At 30.2% G+C, this 22654-nt stretch overlaps 1 protein-coding gene across 2 annotated transcripts; it reads right to left on the reverse strand.

The window, feature by feature from the left end:
• Window positions 1–345: 345 nt before the first annotated feature.
• LOC123302359 (phosphatidylinositol 5-phosphate 4-kinase type-2 alpha) lies at window positions 346–21025 on the reverse strand. Of its 2 annotated transcripts, none has more exons than XM_044885263.1 (8): window positions 20586–21025; window positions 20405–20502; window positions 17954–18050; window positions 4788–4940; window positions 2301–2448; window positions 2080–2231; window positions 1290–1377; window positions 346–760 (listed from the first exon to the last, which is right to left on the reverse strand). In XM_044885263.1, the coding sequence occupies exons 1-8, from the start codon at window positions 20715–20717 to the stop codon at window positions 384–386; spliced, it is 1245 nt and encodes a 414-aa protein (XP_044741198.1). In that variant the 5' UTR covers window positions 20718–21025; the 3' UTR covers window positions 346–383. The 2 variants fall into 2 exon arrangements, with proteins under 2 accessions (XP_044741198.1, XP_044741197.1); XM_044885262.1 differs by having other exon boundaries at window positions 1254–1377.
• Between the last annotated feature and the right edge of the window lie 1629 nt (window positions 21026–22654).

Below are 22654 nucleotides of genomic sequence, written 5' to 3' on the forward strand. Positions count from 1 at the left end.
TATGTAGTAAAATAGCAACCAAATTAATTTCTAGTGACATTTTGCTTTGGACGATGATTATTTCAGGTAAATAAAATGTGCATATCGCTTATAATAACCATCGGATATAATGACCATAATTGTACAATCCCTTTAATGTCGTTATAATCGACTTTGATTGTAAATTTTAACCTCTTTCGTTCTGCGATAACCTTCGTGTTAATAGACACCAATCGATTTGAAAAAAAAACATATACTTTTAAAAACAAAACAAATAAAATTTAGTAAAAAAACATTAAAAACAAACCAAAAAATAATGAAAACAATAAAAAAGAGATGAAAGATTAATTATTAATTCTGGAAAAATCTTTGTGTTTTCTTTCGTTTATGGTTTTGATTATTTTTTACTCGATATGGCGTTGCATAAAATCTGTGAACCTTTTAGCATACTGTTCCGGTTCACATGTACTAATACCATCAACACTGCTTCCATATTTAACAGCTTTAGCAGCTTTTGCCGCCTGTTTTTTAACACCGTATTGGGTTAATACATCTATTATGGCTATAAAGTATATTTCTCGTACCGGAGCATTCTCGGATGACGGTATTGCGTATATATCTAACTGTGGTATTATGTAACCGTCATAATCACGCATTAATTGTGCAAAATGTGTTCGTGGTGAATCAGGCGGGGAACCAAAACCCCAACCACCTTGACTGCCACCACGTAATTCATTTTCACTTTCATCGGCTTCACTTAAATCTTCACCCGCTGCTGATTCTGTAAAAATAAACGAAACAAATTTTGTTTTTGTCTCAAGTAGCGTTCAAGATTGTTAAAACGCACAAAAAGACCGGAAATGCTGTGGAAATCAGTATGTGTTTAAAAGAATGGGATTGAGCCAGCCATTCTATGACGATCTCTTGGACCTGAATGTCAAAGCACTCCTCCGGTTTTTAAACAGCTTCAAATGGTTCATGGAGTAGTGGCCGGGGATGAGTCAACCCCTTTTCGGTATCACAATGGACCCTATGGTCTAAGTGTGTCCCACCCCAGGACGGCCACTCTAACCTAACCAAACCTATTATAAGAGCATTGGAACCAATGCACACGATATTTTTCTACAAGAATGTACAATGCCTGACCTGCCAACTTAACTAGGTTAATGGCCAAACGTGTGGCATTCAATTCTGTTGGAGGGTATTTCCTTTTTTGAAATTTTCTATAGCAAACACTAACCTAACTCGGTTTTCAGTATGGTTGTTTTACTTACCAGCACTTTCTTCGCATGGAACCTGTTCGCCTTCACCAGGTTCTCCGGATGCCTGAGTTTGTCTATCACATTCGTGAATACCAAGTAATAAACTATAATCCATTAAATGAAGTTTTGTCAAAAACTGTAAGGAATACAAAATTAAAAATTAGTCATTAGTTCCAAGAAAAAAAAATTCAAAGGAGAAGAGGATGATTTCAATTTATCTCAAAACATTTTATTTTTTAAATTTCATAACAGTCCCGTCAAGGTAGAAAGAATTTACTGAAATTTTGATTGCAACCTATTCCAATTTTTAGATTTTTACTTAAGGAACAAAAATTTTCATTGGACGTAGAAAAATGGAGGATGATTTCGGAAAAAATCCACGATTTTCTACGTTTCATTTACTTGAAAACTATGCGTTTTAGAAAAAAATAGGTCAGTCCAAAATTATCTGGTGTAAATTTTCCAATCGATTTGTATATATAAATTTTTTCTCATCTTTCATATTTTCTGAAAAATCTACATCAATGTACAATTTTTTAATATTCTTAAAGCTGTGCACTTTAGAGAAAAAATAATTTGAATAAAAGTTATTAAGCATAAAATTCCCAAGCGATCTGTATATTTTGATTGTTCCCAATCTTTCAAATTTTCGGAAAAATCCACATCAGTTTTTACGCCCTGAGAACGCTATAAAAGTTCAGTTTGATATCTTTTTACGTTTTTGAGTTATTGTGCCCACAGACAGACGGGCGGACAACCGAAAATGGACTAATTAGGTGATTGCGCATGAGCTTGTCTAGAATGATTGATTTGAAAACATTTTCTAATATTAACTTACATCAACATCAGCTTGAAGAGTTTCTAATAACTTATCCTTAGCTTCATCACCAATATAAATTTTCATTTGTTGCTTAACAAAATCATTATCTTTAAGGGTTGGTAACTCTTTTTCTAATTCTTTTTCCGATGCTTCACGATCCACTGTTGAACCTACAAACAAACAAAAAGAGATAAACATAAATTCAATGAATCATAGAAGATCTAATTTTTTAGTTTTACCTTTTAAATCGAATTTTGTGTGAATTGTTAAATGGTTACTGAATACGCTTCGCATAACTACCATATAATGTTCAACACTGTCAACTGTCAAACGATACATAGCTAAATATTGAGGTAACAATGACCTTCCATGAACTTCAACAATATACTGTAAGAAAAAAAATTTATGAAGTCAAAATTAGAAAAAAAAAGTAATATAATATATATATAAAATGCTAATGTTAGTACGTGAAAACAGGGTTTTTTTCTATGACCACCAACTCAAATCAACTTCAAGTTGGGACGGTAAATACTCCTTGATCTCTTGGTGAAAGTATGGGAGTTTGGTTGCGATGGGTGGAATTGGGCGGTTGTGGGTGGCAAAAGGTGAAAAATTATATATCTGTCCTTTCTTACTCATGTGAACTTTTGGAAATTTTCAGAACAAATTTCTGGAATGATCTATAAAGTTCCAAAATGTGTGTAACAATCAAAATCGATTCGAAATTTTCTAGATAATTCTAGAAAGTTCTAGAAATGATCTAGAAAGTTTGTTTAAATCGACAACTATACTCATGGTCAACTTTAAACTGACCGCCGAGAGCTGATAGAGCCATCTCTCGACGTCCAGTAGAACTATCAAGCCACAACCGGACACGAACTTTCTGGGCCATCTTCCGAAATTTTAATCTTTGAATTTCAACCAAGTTTAGTGTTTTAAGGGTTTTATTGTTAAAAGTAAGTTATTTATATTAAAATATTCTGTCTGGATATAAATTTTATTAAACTAAACTATTTTCTAACAAGAAAAAGGACAATAGAACAACCTCAACAGTATAAAAGGAGGCTCTCTCGGTGACTTGAGTCAGTCTATCAATTAAAAAATGGAACCTTAAATATTATTTATACCATTAAACATGCAATGTATTTAAACCCGAGCAACGGCGAGTTTGGCTTCTAGCTTATTTTAAAGTGCTACCATAAGTGTGAGAACGTTGTGAAAGTGCAAAGACGATTTAGAAGTCGATAAACCAGCACAATTTTAGCTACTGAGCATCAGAGAATCCTCATGTTACAGAAGAACATCATTTAAATTTACCAGGAGATACAGTGTGGTGTGAATTGTCAGCGCAGGGTTTAATTGGAACATCCTTTTTTGATAACACCTTGGTTGGTGCTGTTTACTTGAATTTGTTGCATGATAATATCATGCCGAGTATTCGTGAGTAGTTTGAGAATGAAGAAGACTATTATTTTCAGCAAGATGGAGCACCTCTACACTATCATCGTAATGTGAGAGCTTGTCAAAATGAAAATCTGCCGAACAAATGGATTGAGCGCAGAGGTGCCATGGAATGGCCTCCGCCCTCTCCAGATCTCACACGAATGGATTTTTTTTTGTGGTGACTCATCAAAGATTAGATTTATTTGTCAAAACCGGCAACAGTCGATCAATTGAAGTCGGCAATTCACAGAGAGTGCAACGAAATTCTTAATGAAATGATTCAGCACGACTGTGATTCCATTGCTTCGCGTTATCAGAAATGTTTGGATCAAAATGGGCATCAATTTGAACATTTGTGCTGACAAATTAAATTCTAGATCTGTCTGCTTTAATTTGTATTTTTAATCTGTAATCCATCAAACTATATACGGTTTTTATAATCACGCAAAGTGTGTATACATTCTTTTGGGACACTATGTTGAATTACAGTAGTCCGAAATCTTGGGACCACTCTGATTATTTACGTCAAATTAAAAGTTAATCCTAGTTTAAAAGACTTCTCAAATTTTTAAAGAAAAAGTAAAGCATTTAAAAACTATTATTCGGACTTATTTTCAGTTTTGACAGAGAAAAGACCTCCCACAAATTAGATGTAATCTGCATTTCGGTCAAACTTTTTCAAATTTTGGGAAATGATAATTTAAGTCATTCTGAATAAAAGTTCCCATGGTCACAAGTCGTGAAAATGACAGGATTTCAAGTTATCGCTAAATTAAAGTTGGAAAATGTACTCATTTCTACAAAAAAATTATTGTAATTTAATTGTCAAATATCATGAACGTATGTGTAGCTGCATATATGTAGCTGAAAATATTGATCTTAAACTTCAAATTATTGATCCACTGAACGTTTAACATTTAGCTTCTTCTTTGAATTTCGTAACATATTCTTAAAAAAAACAAGAATTAAAAAACAACACCCTTACAATAAAAAACATACGTATGCATGTAGTTATACATATCTGTATATGTATTTGCCTATACACACATAGGCATATATTATACAAATGAGTACATTTTCCAACTTTAATTTAGCTAAAACATGAAATCCTGTATTTTCATGACTTGTGACTATGGGAAAGTTTTCTTTAGAATGGCTTAAACTATCATTTCCCAAAATTTGAAAAAGTTTGACCGAAATGCAAATTACATCTAATTTGTGCGAGGTCTTCTTTCCACAATGGAACAGACTTCAATACGTAAAGATAAAAATTGTTTACTTACCGGATGGTAATGTTTTAAAAACGAATGCATTCGTTCGACTTCTTCGCTTGTTAACGTTTTAATAATGAACAAACGATCGTAGGACATATAAAACTTAGCGCCTGATTTACCTGAACTCTCATCAGGTAATGGTTGAGATCTCGTTAAGGATTCCTAAAAAATAAAAAATAAAATCACTAAGAAATTTTCATTTGTAACGTCTTTTTCTGAAAAAAATATTGACTGGCATTTTGTATTGGCATTTTTATACCATGTATATATGAAATATTATACATAGTATATTAAGTTTAGTTCCAAGTTTGTAACGCTTAAAAATAATGATGCTAGGAAAAAAATTTTGGTATAGGTGTTCATAAAATCACTAAATTAATCCATTTTCGGTTGTCTATCTGTCTGTGTGTAGTCTGTCTGTCGTCTTTCTGTAGTCTGTCGCCTGTCTGTCTGTCTGTCATTAGGATTACTCAAAAAGGAAAAAAGATATCAAGCTGAAATTTTTATAGCGTGCTGAGGACGTAAAAAGTGAGGTCGAGTTCGTAAATGAGTAGCATAGGTCAATTGGGTCTTGTAACCGTAGGATCCATCCTGTAAACTGTTAGAGATAGAACAAAAGTTTAAATGTACAAAATGTTCCTTATAAAAAATTAACAACTTTTGTTTGAAACGTTTTTTCGTAAACATCACTGTTTACCCGCGAGAGCGCCAATTGTATAGTGTGTATTGTATGGGTATATAAGTTACATGTGTGTGACATGTATGTATATGTAATGTGACAGACTAATCAACACTGCCTATACATCGTATTTCAACAATTAACTCAGTCAATTGTTTGTTTTCACTTGTTAACAGATGAAGTTGATATGAAATTAAATACTTTACATAAAAATTTTCAACTTTTGGTCTCTTATAGTTTCAGAGAAAAGCTCTGAAAACTTTTTTTGTGTATGGCGTAACGGTGGATAGAATTTATTTTACGTTTTTGTAATCTACATACTTTGAAACGAAAAATAAAATATGAGAAGGGTTTTAAAATAATATTACGGAAGCCTGAATGGCTCACTGTCAATTTATGAGAAAGTGGCGCTACACTAGCTTATTTTTTAAATGTGTACTACCCACAAGTATAAAACCAACTTTTAAAAAAGTCACTAGTTCACTTTCAACAAGTGCACTTATTACTTGTGGCATTATGTAAACGAACCTTTTAGAAGATGTCGGTATTTTGTCATGTGCAGATTTCTAATTAAACGTCATAATAAACACTTTATAATACGTTTAAAGGTTAGCAATTAAAAATGTGCAGATGCAAAAGAAAAACATCAACAAGTAAAGCATTATATTTTTTAATAATACTAAAGAAAATTTTGAAATAACTACATAAGACAAATTATAAACATTATCATATTATTATTAAATCCAGACAAATAATTATTAATAATTCCAGACAGTTTCGCTAGTGTCTAATTAAAGGATAGTCATCACCGATTGACATCTTAAAAAGGTTCGTTTCCATAATGCCACAAGTCACAAGTGCAATTGTTGAAAATGAACTATTGACTTTTTTTAAAGTTGGTTTTATACTTGTGGGTAGTACACTTTTAAAAAATAAGCTAGTGTAGCGCCACTTTCTCATAAATTGACAGTGAGCCATTCAGGCTTCCGTTGAATGTAAATTATTAAAACTTATCAATATTTTAATCAAACATAGTATTGACAATATGCGCCAAATATTGATTCACCTAGATAACAGAAAATTAATTTAGAAAATCGATATTTCTATTATTGCAACATAAATACATATTAGTGATGTGACGAATATTCGCATCTTTTTTAACATTCATATTCGCAAGAAACGATGCGAATGTTACTGACAACAAAAAAAAATGCAATTATTTAAGGTTATGTTATAACAAATAATTAATAAAATTTATATTTTTGGTTTCAATTATGAACACTGAAAAAAAAAATCTTAATACAAACCGATATTCATCGCGAGATCATGCTTAAATGGTGCCACGGATGTGATTCAACTACCATACGGGGTTGAGTGGTGAAGTTGACACAAACGCATGAGTTGTTAAATAACCAACTTTTGTTTGAAAAATTTTTTCGTAAACATCACTACTTATATCCGTGAGGGCGCAAATTAGGCGTAAATTGTATAGTATGCATTATATGGGGTTATCAGTTATGTATGTGTGACATGTATGTATGTGTAATGTGATAGAGTAATCAACACTGTCTATGCATGGTATTTCAACAATTAACTCAGTCAATTGTTTGTTTTCACTTGTTCTTTAGAAAATCGAATAATAATAATTTAATCCTATGCATTTATTATTATAGATATAAATAATATATATACTGTAATTATAATAAATAACATATGATTTATTGAAAAGGAAAAAATATTGGAAAAATTCAAAGTGAATTTATAAGAGAGAAGGGGAAAAGAAGGAAACTTTCAATTTCCATATGAGAGAAAATTACCTGTAGAGTGATGGTACATTGTTTCAAATACAGTCGAAAAACGAATTTTTCCCTTTTTTTAGGTAAAAACCAGGATTGTGCGCAGGAATTATCCAAGGGAGGGTCAATAAAAACAGCAAATTCTTTTTTCGAGTAAGAGAACATTTAATAAGGTCAAAATGTGATACACAGTTACTGTTTTTCAATAAGTTAATTCAGAAAAAAACTTTCCCAAAACTCTGTGTACATCGACCTCCACACCGAACGAGGACTAAATAGCTTAGCCGATCTTCAGACATTGTCGATCTAAGGTATGTTTTGAGAAGACGCAAAGTTGAAAAGGAGCGTTCATTCGTCACTTTTAGCACAGGCAAAACTGCCAGAACGCAAATCATTTAGTAGACATTCAGAAACGCATCTTTATTGGAAATATCTATTCCAGTTGAAAAAGTAGAGCAAGAGTTTTCATCAGAATTTTTCATTTTATTGAGAAAAGGACAAACTGATTCAAAATTTGATCTATAATCTTCCACTGAAACAATCTGTATATTCGAGCGTTGAGTCTGTTATGCCGAGAACCTTGGCTTCCGCATTCCTATGTCGTATTCATCGCACATATCGCTCATGGTTTTGAAAATTTTCGTGAACTTTTCTCCAACGTTTCCTCTTCTTTCAAGCAAAATATGTTATGCAGCATCAACAAGTTCGATAGCCTCGCCAAGCCCAAATTTTCTATTTGACGTACTCGATTCAAAGATAAAATCAAAGAATGTACTGTAAGCTCAAAATATGTTTGGATATCTGATTCGTCAGAGAAAATGCGTCTCATAAATGGATGCATTTACTTGCGCACGGGGTTGGTATAAACCATTCGTAAACTCGATGAGCCAAAAGCCAAATTCGAATTTAGCACTCCAAGAATTACAATAAATGTTCTTTTGCATCAATATGGCAAAAAAAATCAAATTTTGTTGACCAGTGTTATGAGCGTTTTCCAAAATATACATACATCAATATACTGACCAGCAGTGATGACGTCATAAATCAGGACGCCATATTGTTCTGATATGACAACTTCAAGCTCAAGCACCGATTAATTTTTGTACAATTAACATTATTGGAGTTCGTCCATGAGATATTGTGATAAAAATCACAATTTTAAAATGAAATAATTCAAAATTTTGCCCCGCAAGAGGACCCAAAACTGTGTTTATTGTGATCAAGGGACTTTGAACTATCATTTACTGCAAGCCGAACTACATTAAATTGTGTTTCAACAATAACATGACTAACAATTTAAAATTTGTCGCCGGCTAGTATATTTCGTAACGAATCATAAATATGGCGTTGATTCATAACGTCATTAGCACTGGCCGGTATACTGATATATAGTGTGTCCCCGGATAGAGCTTCAATCTTTATAAAAATCAATCTTTATAAAAAATTTTGCTTATTCTGAAAAGTATGTAGGCATATTTAAAATATTGGTCATATACATATTAGTATCTCATTTACATCAAAAAAGTATTATTTTAAAAAAAACAAGTGAAAACAAACAATGGACTGAGAATTGTTGAAACACCATGTATAGACAGTGTTGATTACTCTATCACATTACACATATACCACCTATACATGTTACACATACATAACTGATAATCCCATATTAATAATACACACTATAAAATTTGCATCTAATGTGTGCTCTCGTGGTAATCAGTGATGTTTACTCAAAAATATGTTTCAAACAAAAGTTGTTTATTTTTTTATAAAGAACATTTTTTACATTTAAACTTTTGTTCTATCTCTAACGGTTTACAAGACCCAATTAACCTATGTTGCTCATTTACGAACTCCACCTCACTTTTTACGTCCTGAGTGCGCTGTAAAAATTTCAGCTTGATATCTTTTTTCGTTTTTGAGTTATCGAGTTGACAGACGAACGGACGGACGGATGACCGAAATTGACTAATTAGATGATTCTATGAACACCTATACCAAAATTTTTTTCGTAGCATCAATATTTTTAAGCGTTACAAACTTGGGACTAAACTTATGTACATTTATGTATATAAACTATGTATAATTCATATATACATGGTATAAAAACACTATTTGTATTATGTGTTCTGCATTTTTAAAAACCATGTCGTTGAATGACATCACGACTTGGCATACAAGCATTTTTTTGTATGCAAGTTTGAGCAGTTGTAATCAAATAACCTGCTTGGTTCTATTAAAATGTAATGTTGTTTACATAGCGTTCTTCATGGCGTGACGTAATACTTTCTTTTCTTTTTCTTTTTAACAAGACACGCAAGAACCATAAATTAAGTTATCATTAAGTTGTTTTTGAACAAAATCTGTAAAAATACTTTTAAAATATTAATTTAAAAGATTCAGTTTTAGTAAAATGGTACGTTTTACCCATGCAAAAAAAATTTCAACTTTGATAGACAATATCTTTTTAAGTTAACGGACTAAAAATTTTGAATTTATCACGAAGGGTATTCTACTATATTTGAAAAAGTACTTAAAAATGTAGATTTTACTAATAAAAAGCCACCAAAAATTTATTTCAGAAAAATACACAAGCTTTCTTGCCAAAAACTTAAATTAAATTTTAAACCTTTTTTAAACTGTAAAAACGCGGGCATCCAAGTCGGTGACGTAATATCGGTATCATTATAAGAAATAACACAGATAAGTTTGACAGACATATTCATAGACAACTAATTATAATAAATATAAATATTTATTATCTATGGATATATTATACCCAGCTGTCTACACTGAACTAACTGATGGTCTATGGTTCATAACGATATCACATCACATCAGAGCTTTCCCCCGTTTTAGGTCACGTGATATACAGTTTAAAAATTACGATTTTTAATTTTAATATTATAAAAGAAAAATGTGCTTTTAAGACTCGAAATCAGAATATTTGAGTATATTTTTACATTAATTTTAACTTTTTTCAAATTTCATAATTTATTTTTCACTACCGAAAGTACTTCTTTCTCAAGGAGACGGTTTTTCTTAACATCTCCTCAAAAATTTGTTTCATTCCATAAAAAAGGGATTTACAGATATTGTACCTTAAACATCCTATACTTTAATTCATTACCCATAACATTGAAAATAAAAAAATTATTTTTTTTATCTAATTGAAAATTATTTATAAACATTATAATTAAATTAATACTAGCGAGGCAGGGTGGGCGGTGTAGTGCGGTAGCGGATACTGTGATGTCATTTGTGTTAAGTAAAAATAATAATTACTTAGCAATAGTTTGACAAACAATTTATTATTCTTTTATTTATTAATTATTAATTTATTATTAATTTACTTATTAATAATAATAATTAATATTTGTTATTTCAAATTCCATTTAAAAGAAACCTATTCATAAAAAACACTCGTGAGCAGCAGAACGCAATCACTAAAGTCATATTTCTCCCACATTTAATAACTCGTTTTGTAGGATGCTTTTTATTGAAATGGAATTTTGCTTTTTCATTTTTTGTGAAAATATAAATTATGTAGTACTAGAGTGATACCGACCCGCTTCGCTGGGTTTAAAAGTAAAGATTGGTAAAGATTGCTCTCGCTTATCCCTTTCTATAACACTCGAAATAATGGTAAGGATTGTTTTACACAGGTAAAATATATGTATGGTTTTCTATTTTTTTAAATGTATAATAGTCGTAATTATTCATTGAGTATATCAGAAAAGATGACCGTGAAATATTTTATATTGACTTTATTTACAGAAATCTGTAATTTATGGTACTGTCAAATGACTATTTTTACAGAAATCTGTAATTTATGGTATTGTCAAATTAAATTAATTTAAAAAAATTTTTTATTTATTTATATTTCTTTATAAATTATATCTCATGTGTTATTCTGAAGTATGAGCTATATTGCTGTACAGTTTCATTAAAAACCATTCGCCAGTTTTAGCGTGAAAACGTAACAAACAAACATGCTTACTTTCGCATTTATAATATATAGAGATATACATACATAAAGAGGTGAGTCAGAGGAGAGAGGTCTGGATAGTTGACACAACCAAGACACTTCCTTGTTGTTTGGGACGTACAATCGGAGACAAAAGTATCAAAAACTAGCAGTTTGTGAATATCTACATTTTGTAGCTTGTTACAAAGTAAATAAATAGTTTTAATCAGGCTCGTGCGCAGGTCATATAGTTAATAAATGTTAGGTCAATAGATCAAAAGGTGATATTTAGTCACCGTTTTTCAATAAGTAAATTCTGCGAGGTACAGAGAAAAATTTTTCCAAAACTCATCGATCCAAGCAGATCTACAAACATTCTCGATCTAAGGTATGTTTTGAGACGAAACAAGGTTGTAAAGAAGCGTTTATTCGTCGCTGTTGTCACAGGCAAAACAGTAATAACGCGAAGCATTTAGTAGACATTCGGAAACGCATCTTTATTGCAAATATCGAGTACTTCGAGTGAATTTTTGGCACCCCGCCCGGCAATGCGTTTTCGTCAAAGTTCAACTTTGTCGACCCAAATGCCACGGGAAGCATCGTGCAAAATTGAATATTCTAGTTCAAAAACCCGAGCAAGAGTTTTCTTCAAAATTTTATTGAGAAAGAGACAAGCTAAATTAGATAAAATATTATGATGATTCAAAATTCGATCTATAATCTTTGAATCAGTCTGTGCATCAACTTTTTTATTTAAAGTGTTATTCTATCTCTTACCGTTTGGGATCTGAATGTTATTAACGCAACCCGAAGAACAAGGTCCAATGCCATGCAAGTTTTGTTTAAATTTTTTTTTAGTTGGTTCACTACAAAACGAGATATTTAGGCTTATAGATTAAAATGACCCACATCTGTATACATATCTATATCCATAAATCATGTTATGGTCTCATTCATGTCTGATGGAATCATGAAACGGATTCTTCCCCGTTGACTTTCGATATAGGTCATAGTTCTATATCTAGTGAAAATATAATTAAATACGGGATGTTTACAAATAAAAAGAACTAATTATTTAAATTCTTTTAATTATTTATATAATTATCAACTGATTAGTAATTTAAGGTAGTATGGGTAAAATATAAAAGTAAACTTAGAACAGTTAGCCTTTTATTATATTAAAGATAAGCATATAAATAATGTTTTATTCAAGTTTAAGGATGCCTTATCGACTTTTTTAATGAAATATTGAAAATTAAAAATCGTAGTTTTTACATTGACTCAATGGGATCCCGTGCGTTATTCTTTATACAAGACCAAAATTATCATATTTCACAAAAAACTGTGTTCACATAATAATGCACCAAAAAAAGCTTAAAGTTTAAAGAATTTATAGATATAAACAAAAATACATGTTATCGATCATTATGAAAAATTATTAACGATTAATCATAATTTACATTGTAATTTCCGTATGTTTCATTTTGAGTATGATAACTTTAAAAATCATTAACAGATGTCGTTCACATTGGTTGACAAGTTTAATTAATATGTCACAATCGACCCCGAAAATTTTAAAGAACCCTAAATTGGCGCTTTAAACCGTTGTAACGTTGCCAAATCTATTATTTTCATTACAATACAGAAGATATATTCTAGAGTATAAAATGTCGATAATATAGGAATTATAACTACAATAACTAATCAAATGAATGGTCAAAAATACTATTTATTTTTATGTATTATTAATTGTTATAAAATCAGTTTAATTATTATGATAAATTATGGTAATGTGTGTATTAAATTTGGTACGCTATTTAAAATTTTGAAAAAAAAGATGGTCTGTCGACAACCCATACTACCTTAACTTGCAATGTATGCATGTATGTATGTATGCATGTATGATTGTTCGGATCTTTCGATTGAATTTCAAAGAAGTTATTATCAACCAATTGAGCTAAAATTTTGCATACACGTTTAGTGGTTTGGATGACAATGCGAAGAAAAACGCGACCCATACTATCTTAAGGTGGTTCTTCCATTCTAAGAAATTTTTAATATTCATTAATGATTTCTTCCATTCCGTCATCGAAGATGTAAAAAGGAATCCTTATAATTTCGCCCTGTCTGTTAGTACAGTAAAATTATTTAAGAAAAATCATGGTAATAAGAAAAAAACTGTTGCATCTTTGATATTTGGAAATTTGGTACATTTATTAATTAGGTTGTAACAACTTCGTACCGAAAAATCGAATACTCATAGAGAGGGGAGGTAGATTACCGTTATAGCCGATCGATCACAATGTCCTGGGTTTCATTTTATGCGTCTAATCAATTAATAACCAGCTCAAACATTGACATCAGTATAATGTAGGGTGTTTAAATAATTAGCTCTGTTTGTTTTTATTTTCACTTATTTTAATTAAATTTTAAACATGATAAAAAAGGAAACATAACCGAAATGTTTAAATATTTAGTGTAAAAATGTATTCTAGAAATGGAATTTTGATAAAATTTTAATTTTTGAATTATTACGAATTATAAGAAATAAATTCATATTTGGTAATTAAATAATAAATAATTAACTAAATAACTTAGTAAACTAATTACTATTTTATTTAATGCTAACCATATAAGTAGATAGGTATTCAATGTTACAATTTGATAAGTGCTAGCTGTTAAACCCGCTTCGCTGGGTTGTTTTTGCACATTTAAATATCAAAATTGTTAAATGAAAGATTTTTTTTTTAATTCTCTCTGTGTGTACGGAACAGTAAGATTTTTTTGGCCGATCCCAATATTATGTCTACACTCTCTGTGTGTACGGAAAAGTAAGGGAAAGATCGATAGAAACCCATGGAACATTCCAGAATATTGTTCTAGAAAATTCGATAGAAATCCATAGAACATTCCAGAATGTTCGAGAAAATTCTAGAAAATTCGATAGAAATCCATAGAACATTCCAGAATGTTCGAGAAAATTCTAGAAAATTCGATAGAAATCCATAGAACATTCCAGAATGTTCGAGAAAATTCTAGAAAATTCGACAGAAACCCATGGAACATTCCAGATTGTTCGAGAAAGTTTGATAAAATTCAATAAAAATCCATACAACATTCGAGAATATTCTAGAAAATTCGATAGAAATCCATAGAACATTCCAGAATGTTCGAGAAAATTCTAGAAAATTCGATAGAAATCCATGGAACATTCCAGAATTTTCGAGAAAAATCGAAAGACATTTGCGCCAGTAGCGCCATCTAGTGAAAATTTTACTATTGGCAGTGGCGCCATCTATTGAAAATTATTAGAACTATTTTTTTAATCTATTTTCTATGAATTCCTAGATCATTTTTAATTCCACCCCCACCAAACTCCCTTATTCACAATGGGAGCCTAAGGGCTACCCAATGACATAATCCCCTACCGAAGGTCAATGGTTAGTTTTAGGGAAAATCGGGGACATACAAACAAACACTCTCTTTTTATATATATATATATATAGATTTACTAATTTATGAAGCTTTAAGTAGAGTATATACACTGACAAAAATGAATGACAACCTCATCCAGATATTGATCGTTTCATATTGAAATAAAGTAAAAATACTTTCAAACAATTGTCTAATGATTGGAACAAGTACAGCTAAATATTTGTATTTACAATAGAATGAGATTGAATTTAAAATATGAATTCATTGATACAAAATCAGTGAAGTTAAATAAACTAAATCATTATTTCTATGAAAAAGATTGATTTTAGTTTAAAGTCATGCAATTTATATACTTTATAGATGCAAAATAAAATTTTACATGGATGGAATATATAATCATGTACATAAAGCGAATCGATTAATTAAAAAAAATTTTCTTTGCGTTTGATTTTAATACAGGATTTGGTTATAACGAACACATACCCGTAATGCCTAGTCTATTCGTTGTGTGCGTAGTCATGGTAGGGACAATAAAATCGATGCCAGCACTTCCAGTGAAAAATTTTGACGATAAAGGAGGCTGTTATGACTAATTTGCAATTCTTTACATATTAACGTTATAGAAAATGTCAAATTAAAATTATTGAAAAACACTAATTAATTAAACTTGTGAATATGCATTAAAAATTGTGAAATTGAAATCAAATTGCACAAATATTATTTTTCAAATGTAAATTATCATAATTATTCATTTAAATTTGTGAGAAAATAATATTAAATTGTCGATGCAAGTCATAAATCCATACAATTAAATATGCATCCATACAATTCTATAATTAAAGTAGTGTATCGTTACCATGGAAACGCCTCCCATAAAACTCACGCACGGTGCGAATATGTGATTGAGTCAACTACATGAATACTGTCGTTACTAATTTACAGAGAGTTTGAAATAAACTTATTGATCATTTTTATAATATATAGCATATTTGTGTACATATATAACAACTATCGATAGCGCAGTTGGTACAGCGATCGACTTAACACACTAAAATCAATAGTAATCCATATGTCGCTGGTTCAAATTCAAACTATATTGCATTTCAAAGCAACAATATTCGAAATTTGTTAGACAGGATATTACTTTCATACAAACAACTCATGCGTTTGTTTCAACTTCACAACTCAACCCCGTACGGTAGTTGTATCACATTCGTGGCCCCATTCGCCATATTTGATCTCGCGATGACTTTAAGAAAACCTCATCATATCGATTGATATTAGGAATTTTTTTTTCACTGTATTAATAGTGAAATTCATAAAAAGATGCTGCTATCTATATTGGATTTTAATACTAAGAAAGATTCTATCTAGCGATAATAAAAAGAACTATAGTTTATAACGCCCATAGACACATACCATAGACATATAAAAGAGGTTAATCTTACAATTTTTACAACACAAATTTTGTTAAAAAATTATATAAAATATTAAAATAATTGATTTTATTTTAATTTGGGTCATTATGTCGTTTAAAAAAGTAAATCACGAGTTAATTTTTCATAAATTTCCAAATTGTAGTCGGGAAATAAAAATTTCACACACAACTATGAAATTAAAACTAAAAATGTATATGAAAACATTTAACCGAAAAATTAAAAGTTCAAAATGTAAATAAAAAATTATAAAATTTAAGGTCCTCAATTTGCATGAAAAAATTATGTGTAAAAAATTCATTTAACAAAACAAACTACAAAGTTTATATAAAAAAGTAGTAAAACTATCGCAATTATAAAAGACTCGGCGAGCAAAAATGGCACATCACATTTATATAAATAATGAAGTAGGCATCTTTAGTCTTTTTATTCAATGAAAAAATCAGCTGAGTGTTGTCAAGTTATAACATAATACACCATCAAAATTGAAAATATACAATTATTTAAACTTGTGTCTACAATACCGTACTCCTACATACTAAATTAATCGGGCACAACGGGATCTTTTTGTTTTCAATAATTTATTAAGGTTTTAATTTTAATTTAAATAGTTCTTTTTTAATTTCCACCGACAAGTTTTGGGGAAATCTATGAAAACATATCATCCATCTACCGTTTTATCATAAAATCAATGTTAAATATGCCTACTTTTAAAGTCATTTAATTATTTCAATAATCGGGCACCTTCCCCCTAAAATTTCCAGAATTTTTTTAGATTTAATCCAACTTCATATAAAAAAAAATCAATCTTTTTTTTTAAATTATCTTGGTGTTCGTACATCTTTAAGTACTTTTGTAAAAGAAATAAAAATCAGTACGAAACCCTTTATGTGCGAGCCCGATTCGCACTATATCTTTTTTTGTTTTTTATTATTTTTTTGTGATAGTGACAATAGCAACCCTGTCAAAATTTCAGCTGTCCAACTATTGTCGTTTATAATTTTCAGATAAAATCCAAAAATGTAGTAAATTTTTTCTACGTGCATTTTTCTATTAAGAGCGCCGACGGTAAAGCCTAAAAAATTTTTCCTTTCAAGATTACAAAACTAGACATTTCAAGATGTTTCTTTCTTGCAATTCGATACGGCCATTATTACCGAAATTACAGACTACCATAAAAAAAGTGAAAACAAACAACTGACTGAATTAATTGTTGAAATACCATGTATAGACAATGTTGATTACACAATCGTTTGTTTTTTAACACCATACAAGCAAAGAAAGATAACCACTCTTCGAGAGCCACATAATCATACATGTCACACCCACACATAGTCGATATTATTCCCATATAATACATACAATATAATTTGTGCTTAATTTGCAGTCACAAGGCTAAACAGTAATGTTAACGAAAATATGTTTCAAACAAAAGTTTTTACATTTAAACTTTTGTTCTATCTCTAACGGTTTACAAGATGGGCTCTACAGACCCAAGATCAAATTTACCTATGTTGCTCATTTACGAACTCAATCTCACTTTTTACGTCCAGAACATGCTAAAAAAATTCCAGCTTGATATTTTTTTCGTTTTTGAGTATCGTCATGTCGGACGGAGGGACATTCAAACGAACAACTGGAAATAGATTTTATGAACACCAATACCAAAACTTTGCTCGTAGAATCAATATTTTTAAGCGTTACAAACTTGGGACTAAACTTAGTATACCTTGATATATTTCATATATACATGGTATAAAAATTGCAAATGTAGGGAGCAGTTAATTTTATCTTGGAGTGTATAATATCAATTATTTAAAAATTTCGTTAAAATTTTTAATAAATAAAAAAATAGTGCTCACCTTAAAATCTAAATCATCGATTCCAAATCGTTCTCTAAGATTTCTAAACACTAACGGGCAATATTCTTTGACTTTGAAATGAGATGGCATATTTTCCCTGTAAATAAAAACAAAAGATTACAATTTATCATTAAATTATTTTTTTGGTCTTATGATCAACGATCCAAAAAAAAAAACCTAGAAGAAATTCTCGCTGAAAAATTTTTTTATTTCAATTTTATCCCAAAAAAAGATAATTTTTTAACCCTGGAGAAATTTCCGGAGGTTAAATATTCATTTTATAGACTGTTTCTTACTAATTTGGTTGGAAGGGGTTAAAATTACCCCAATTTTCAAATCAAGACAGTGGTTGGTGCTGATGAATGTTTTTAGAGGTTTAAGAAACACGTAGAATAAAGATTTTTTGAAATCGGTGCTGTTTCAAAGATTTTCATCATTTTCCGGTTTATTTATTCGACTATAGGGCTCAATTTATAAATAGCAAAAATAAATTATATTTAAATGTTAGGGCTTATTGTAAAATTTAAGCCCCGAATTTGTGATCAAGGAAACTCTGAGAGAAATTCTCGCATCAAAATTTTTATATTTCAATTTTATCTCTAACAAATGAGTTTCTTGGCAAAAAATTGTACAAATTCCATAATGGAGTATGGTATTAATGAGTTTAGATCCTGAATTCGTGATCAAGGACAAAATAAAACCCCTGGAGCCAATTCCGGAGATAAATTATTTATTTTTATAGACTGTTTCTTACTAATTTGGTTGGATGGGGTTAAAACTACCCCAATTTTCAAATCAAGGCAGTGGTTGGTGCTGATGAATGTTTTTAGAGGTCTGAGAAGCACGTAAAAAATTTTTTTTGAAATCGGTGCTCTTTCACAGATTTTCATCATTTTCCGGTTTAGTTATTCGACTATAGGGCTCAATTTAAAAATAGCAAAATTAAATGATATTTAAACCTTTAGGGTTTATTGTTGAATTTAAGCCTCGAATTCGTGATCAGGGACCAAAAAAACTCTGGAACGATACTAATTTTACCTCTAAAAGTGAGTTTTTTGGCAAACAACCGTACAAATCCAATAATGGAATATAGTATTGTTGAATTTAGTCCCGGATTCGTGATCAGCGATAAAAAAAAAAATCTCCTGGAGCCAATTAAGGAAGTTAAATATTCATTTTATAAACTGTATCTTGTTGAGTTGGTTTGAAAGGGGTTGAAACTCACCAAACTTTAAAATCAAGGCAGAGGTTAGTGGTGATAGTTAGTAAACATTTAAAAAAGGTTATTTTTGAAATCAGTGCTGTTTGACAGATTTTCTTTATTTTCCGGTTTATTTATTCGGCTAAAGGGCCCAATTTAAGAGTAGCAAAATAAAATAATATTTAAATTTTTAGGTCTTACATCCAAAAAAAAATTAAGTGTCGAATTAAGAACAGTTTGATTTCGAAGTTGAGTATTATCAGAATGCGATTCGATCCGAGGAATCGCTTTTCATATAGAATTTTTGACGATTTCTCAGACACTATGCATCCAATTATCAAAAGTACATGTTTTTGTTTCGGAATTTGTTGAATCTCAGTTTATATTTTGAATCAAAAAATACAAAATCAGGTTAATTTATCGATTGGTCGAATATATGACATCCCCGGAAATCGTTAATAAGGCTCTAATATTTTCGGAAAGATTTTCGGCGGTATCGAGAACTACTCATTTAATCATCAAATAGACTCAATTTTTGTGTTTTTTGGAAACAGACACAATAAACATATTTAATTTCTTGGTATCTTTTTAAACGAATCGAAAAAATCCTAAAAATCTGTTGTTAATAAAATCGCAAAAAAATGAAGAAAAGTTTTATGTAATTTGAATAAAAATAATCATTAAAACTCAAAAACCGCAAAAAATCTATTTTATTGTTGATTTTTCCCAAATTTTTTTTATGCTTCGTAGATGTGCTTGAATTGCATAATAAACTCCCTGTCTCTAAACATCTCATGATATCTTCTAATTTTCTCGGATTGGTATCACTCGACAGTGATTCGAAAAGGAGCAAAAATACAGTAACGTGCCTTAGGAGACTTGCATTCACAATTTTCACAAAGGAACAAAAAATTTTCCATATAAAATCTACGAGATCATTTATAAATTCATACCTAATTCACTTCTTCAAAGATGGTCAAAAATTTCGAAATTCACTATAAACTCAAAAAGAAAACGAAACATTTACAAAAGTAACGCTTCACGAAATCCAACCTCTAAAATCGTAGCATCTGTCAAAATATGAAAGGTGGGAATCATTCCCTTTGCCATTTTCAAAAAGCCCTTACACAACATTTTCTTACTTTCGTAAATATAGGCGTTATATATAGGCTAAAAATTCTTAGGACATCAACTTATCTTAATTCGACACTTTCCAAAATTCTATAATAGATGAAATTATAAAAACTTACTTATTAAACAGATGATTATCGACTTTTATTTTCGAATAGGCCCGAAAATCATCTGGTAAAAGCATAACAGGAATCGTGACATGACTTAATTCATTAATCTGTAACAAAACGAAGTACGCAAAAATTGAAATAATCCCTTACTTGCAAATTAAAGCTCAGTTATAACAGAAGAGTACATTACCGTATGATTGACACCCCACATAAAAACTGAAAGCAATGGTTCATTAGCTCGAAACAATTTCACTTTTTGATGTTTCACTCGAAAATGCTTCTTCTTTAATTTGGATAAACCTTTTGCCTTTGGAACCGACATGATTTCACCACTAATTCACTTTAAATTTTAAAAGTTATCACAATTATTTAGAAAAAATTTATTAATTTTTTTTTTTGAAGTGACAAATTGTTCGAACACACGAAGTACGGATTGTACGGATTTTTTTACTAAATTAGTATCACAATAGAGTGCTAATTAGTTATGGATCAACCATTATAAATTAAGATGTTTATATATTGGTAAACAATAAATTCAGCTTTCGACTGAAAATGGTAATTGAAATTTAAAAACGAAGTTTTATTGAAATTGATAATTGGTCACTTTTGACATAAGATGAATGCCGGCCATATTCGATTTCCCCCGACTAATATCGTTCGTGTTTTTCACAAATATTGTGTCATTTTATTGTATTCTTTTTTTCCCTTCATTCGCTCTCTTTGTTTCGTTTATGTCATTTGATATAGGTGTGTCTTTTTTATGGTGTTCAATTGTTTTGTAAGCAATTTGTAACTTACTTCAGATGTATACACCTATTTTTACGTACGAATATTTAAAATTTGTCACCAAAATTTTCATAATTTGTTCCATTTTCTGGTCAAAATGTTTCATTTGGTCATATAACTGTGGATCGGGATGATATAATTATAAAAGATGTAAAAACACGCGCACATTACGATTCTGTGATTCTACGATTCTGGAATAATAAATATGTATAAAGTTTTCCTCTATCTCTCATCAGCTAAAAGTTCATTTTTCGGTGACTGTGAAAGTCAAGGTCACCCAATTTCTTTAGCTCTAAAAATTTTGTAAACATTTTTTTCTAAAATAATTATTTTTTGAGTTTGACTGCTGTTTTGGGACTTTCTAACTCCATATATCTCATACACAAACTTGTATATAAAATCTATGATAAGATAGGCCAGCTTTTGATGTACATGTAAATTAATATTTGAATTGAATTCGCACGTGTTAAATGTATAATTATCTTAAACCATGAAGGTACATAGACTGAGCGTCAAACGATTTTAAACGAACCAACAACTGAGGTAATTGCTAAGGTCAAATCCATCATGGCGGTGGTGTAGAAATGTCAAAACAAAGTGTTGTTGTCATATTTGTCATTGTCAAAAAGCGAAAAAGTTCAATGAAATCACAATGTTTTATGTAAAACATTTTGTAATATGAAAATTTGACATTCAATGTATGTTTTTTTTGATAAATGTTCCTATATTCAATGTATTTTCTTTTTTAAATAAATGATCCTATATTCTTTAGATAAATGTATTTTTTTTTTTTTATAAATGTCTCCAGCTGATCCAAGCAATTACTTCAGATGTTGGCACACCTCTCACTGTACGGAAAGATAGGCGATGCTTAGTCTGTGTGCTTAATAGTCTAATTATAAGATAATTATGTGTTTAATTGTCGATAAAGAAGATCACAAAGAATTCTGCAAAATGAAATATTTTTACAGGAACGTAAAGTATTCGAATCTCTTTATTATTTTATCAACTTTATTAGGAATTATTCACGAAAACGGTTAAAATTTAGAAAAAAAGTACAAAAAACAGCTTATTTCATCCAAATTTTTAAGCTAGAAAATCGTAAAAGAAAATTTGCTGAATTACCTCAGAAACTTTTTTTATTTGGTACATATATTGTTATCATGTTATTGGTGGAAACCGAATACAGAAGCGAGCAGTGGGGAATGGCAAAGTTTAATTTTTGGAACTCGCAAGAACATCATTTTGAGCCTAGGGTCATTAAAATTTTTGTGTATTATTATCTTAATGTATTACAGTTTAGAGAGTATGTAGCAGGTTAAAGCAATCGCTAAACACAAGCGGAGGAGGGAAGGGGACCTGAATTTCAAAAAATTGGAACCTCAATTTCACTAAATTCTGATAAATTTTACACAATGTCTCGTTTTAAGATAAAATAAAAATGGCCACGTTATATATACACCAAGTTATATT

Source organism: Chrysoperla carnea, chromosome X, assembly GCF_905475395.1.
Source record: "Chrysoperla carnea chromosome X, inChrCarn1.1, whole genome shotgun sequence".
Taxonomy (NCBI): domain Eukaryota; kingdom Metazoa; phylum Arthropoda; class Insecta; order Neuroptera; family Chrysopidae; genus Chrysoperla; species Chrysoperla carnea.

Bases quoted from the DNA above. Each gene is read 5' to 3' on its own strand.
- LOC123302359 (XM_044885262.1), bottom strand. From the start codon at position 20,717: ATGTCGGTTCCAAAGGCAAAAGGTTTATCCAAATTAAAGAAGAAGCAT. The intron at 2,232-2,300 runs GTAAAACTAAAA...GTTTGTTTGTAG, and splicing joins CACAAAATTCGATTTAAAAG to GTTCAACAGTGGATCGTGAA. The intron at 1,378-2,079 runs GTAAGTTAATAT...TATTCCTTACAG, and splicing joins CTCTTCAAGCTGATGTTGAT to TTTTTGACAAAACTTCATTT.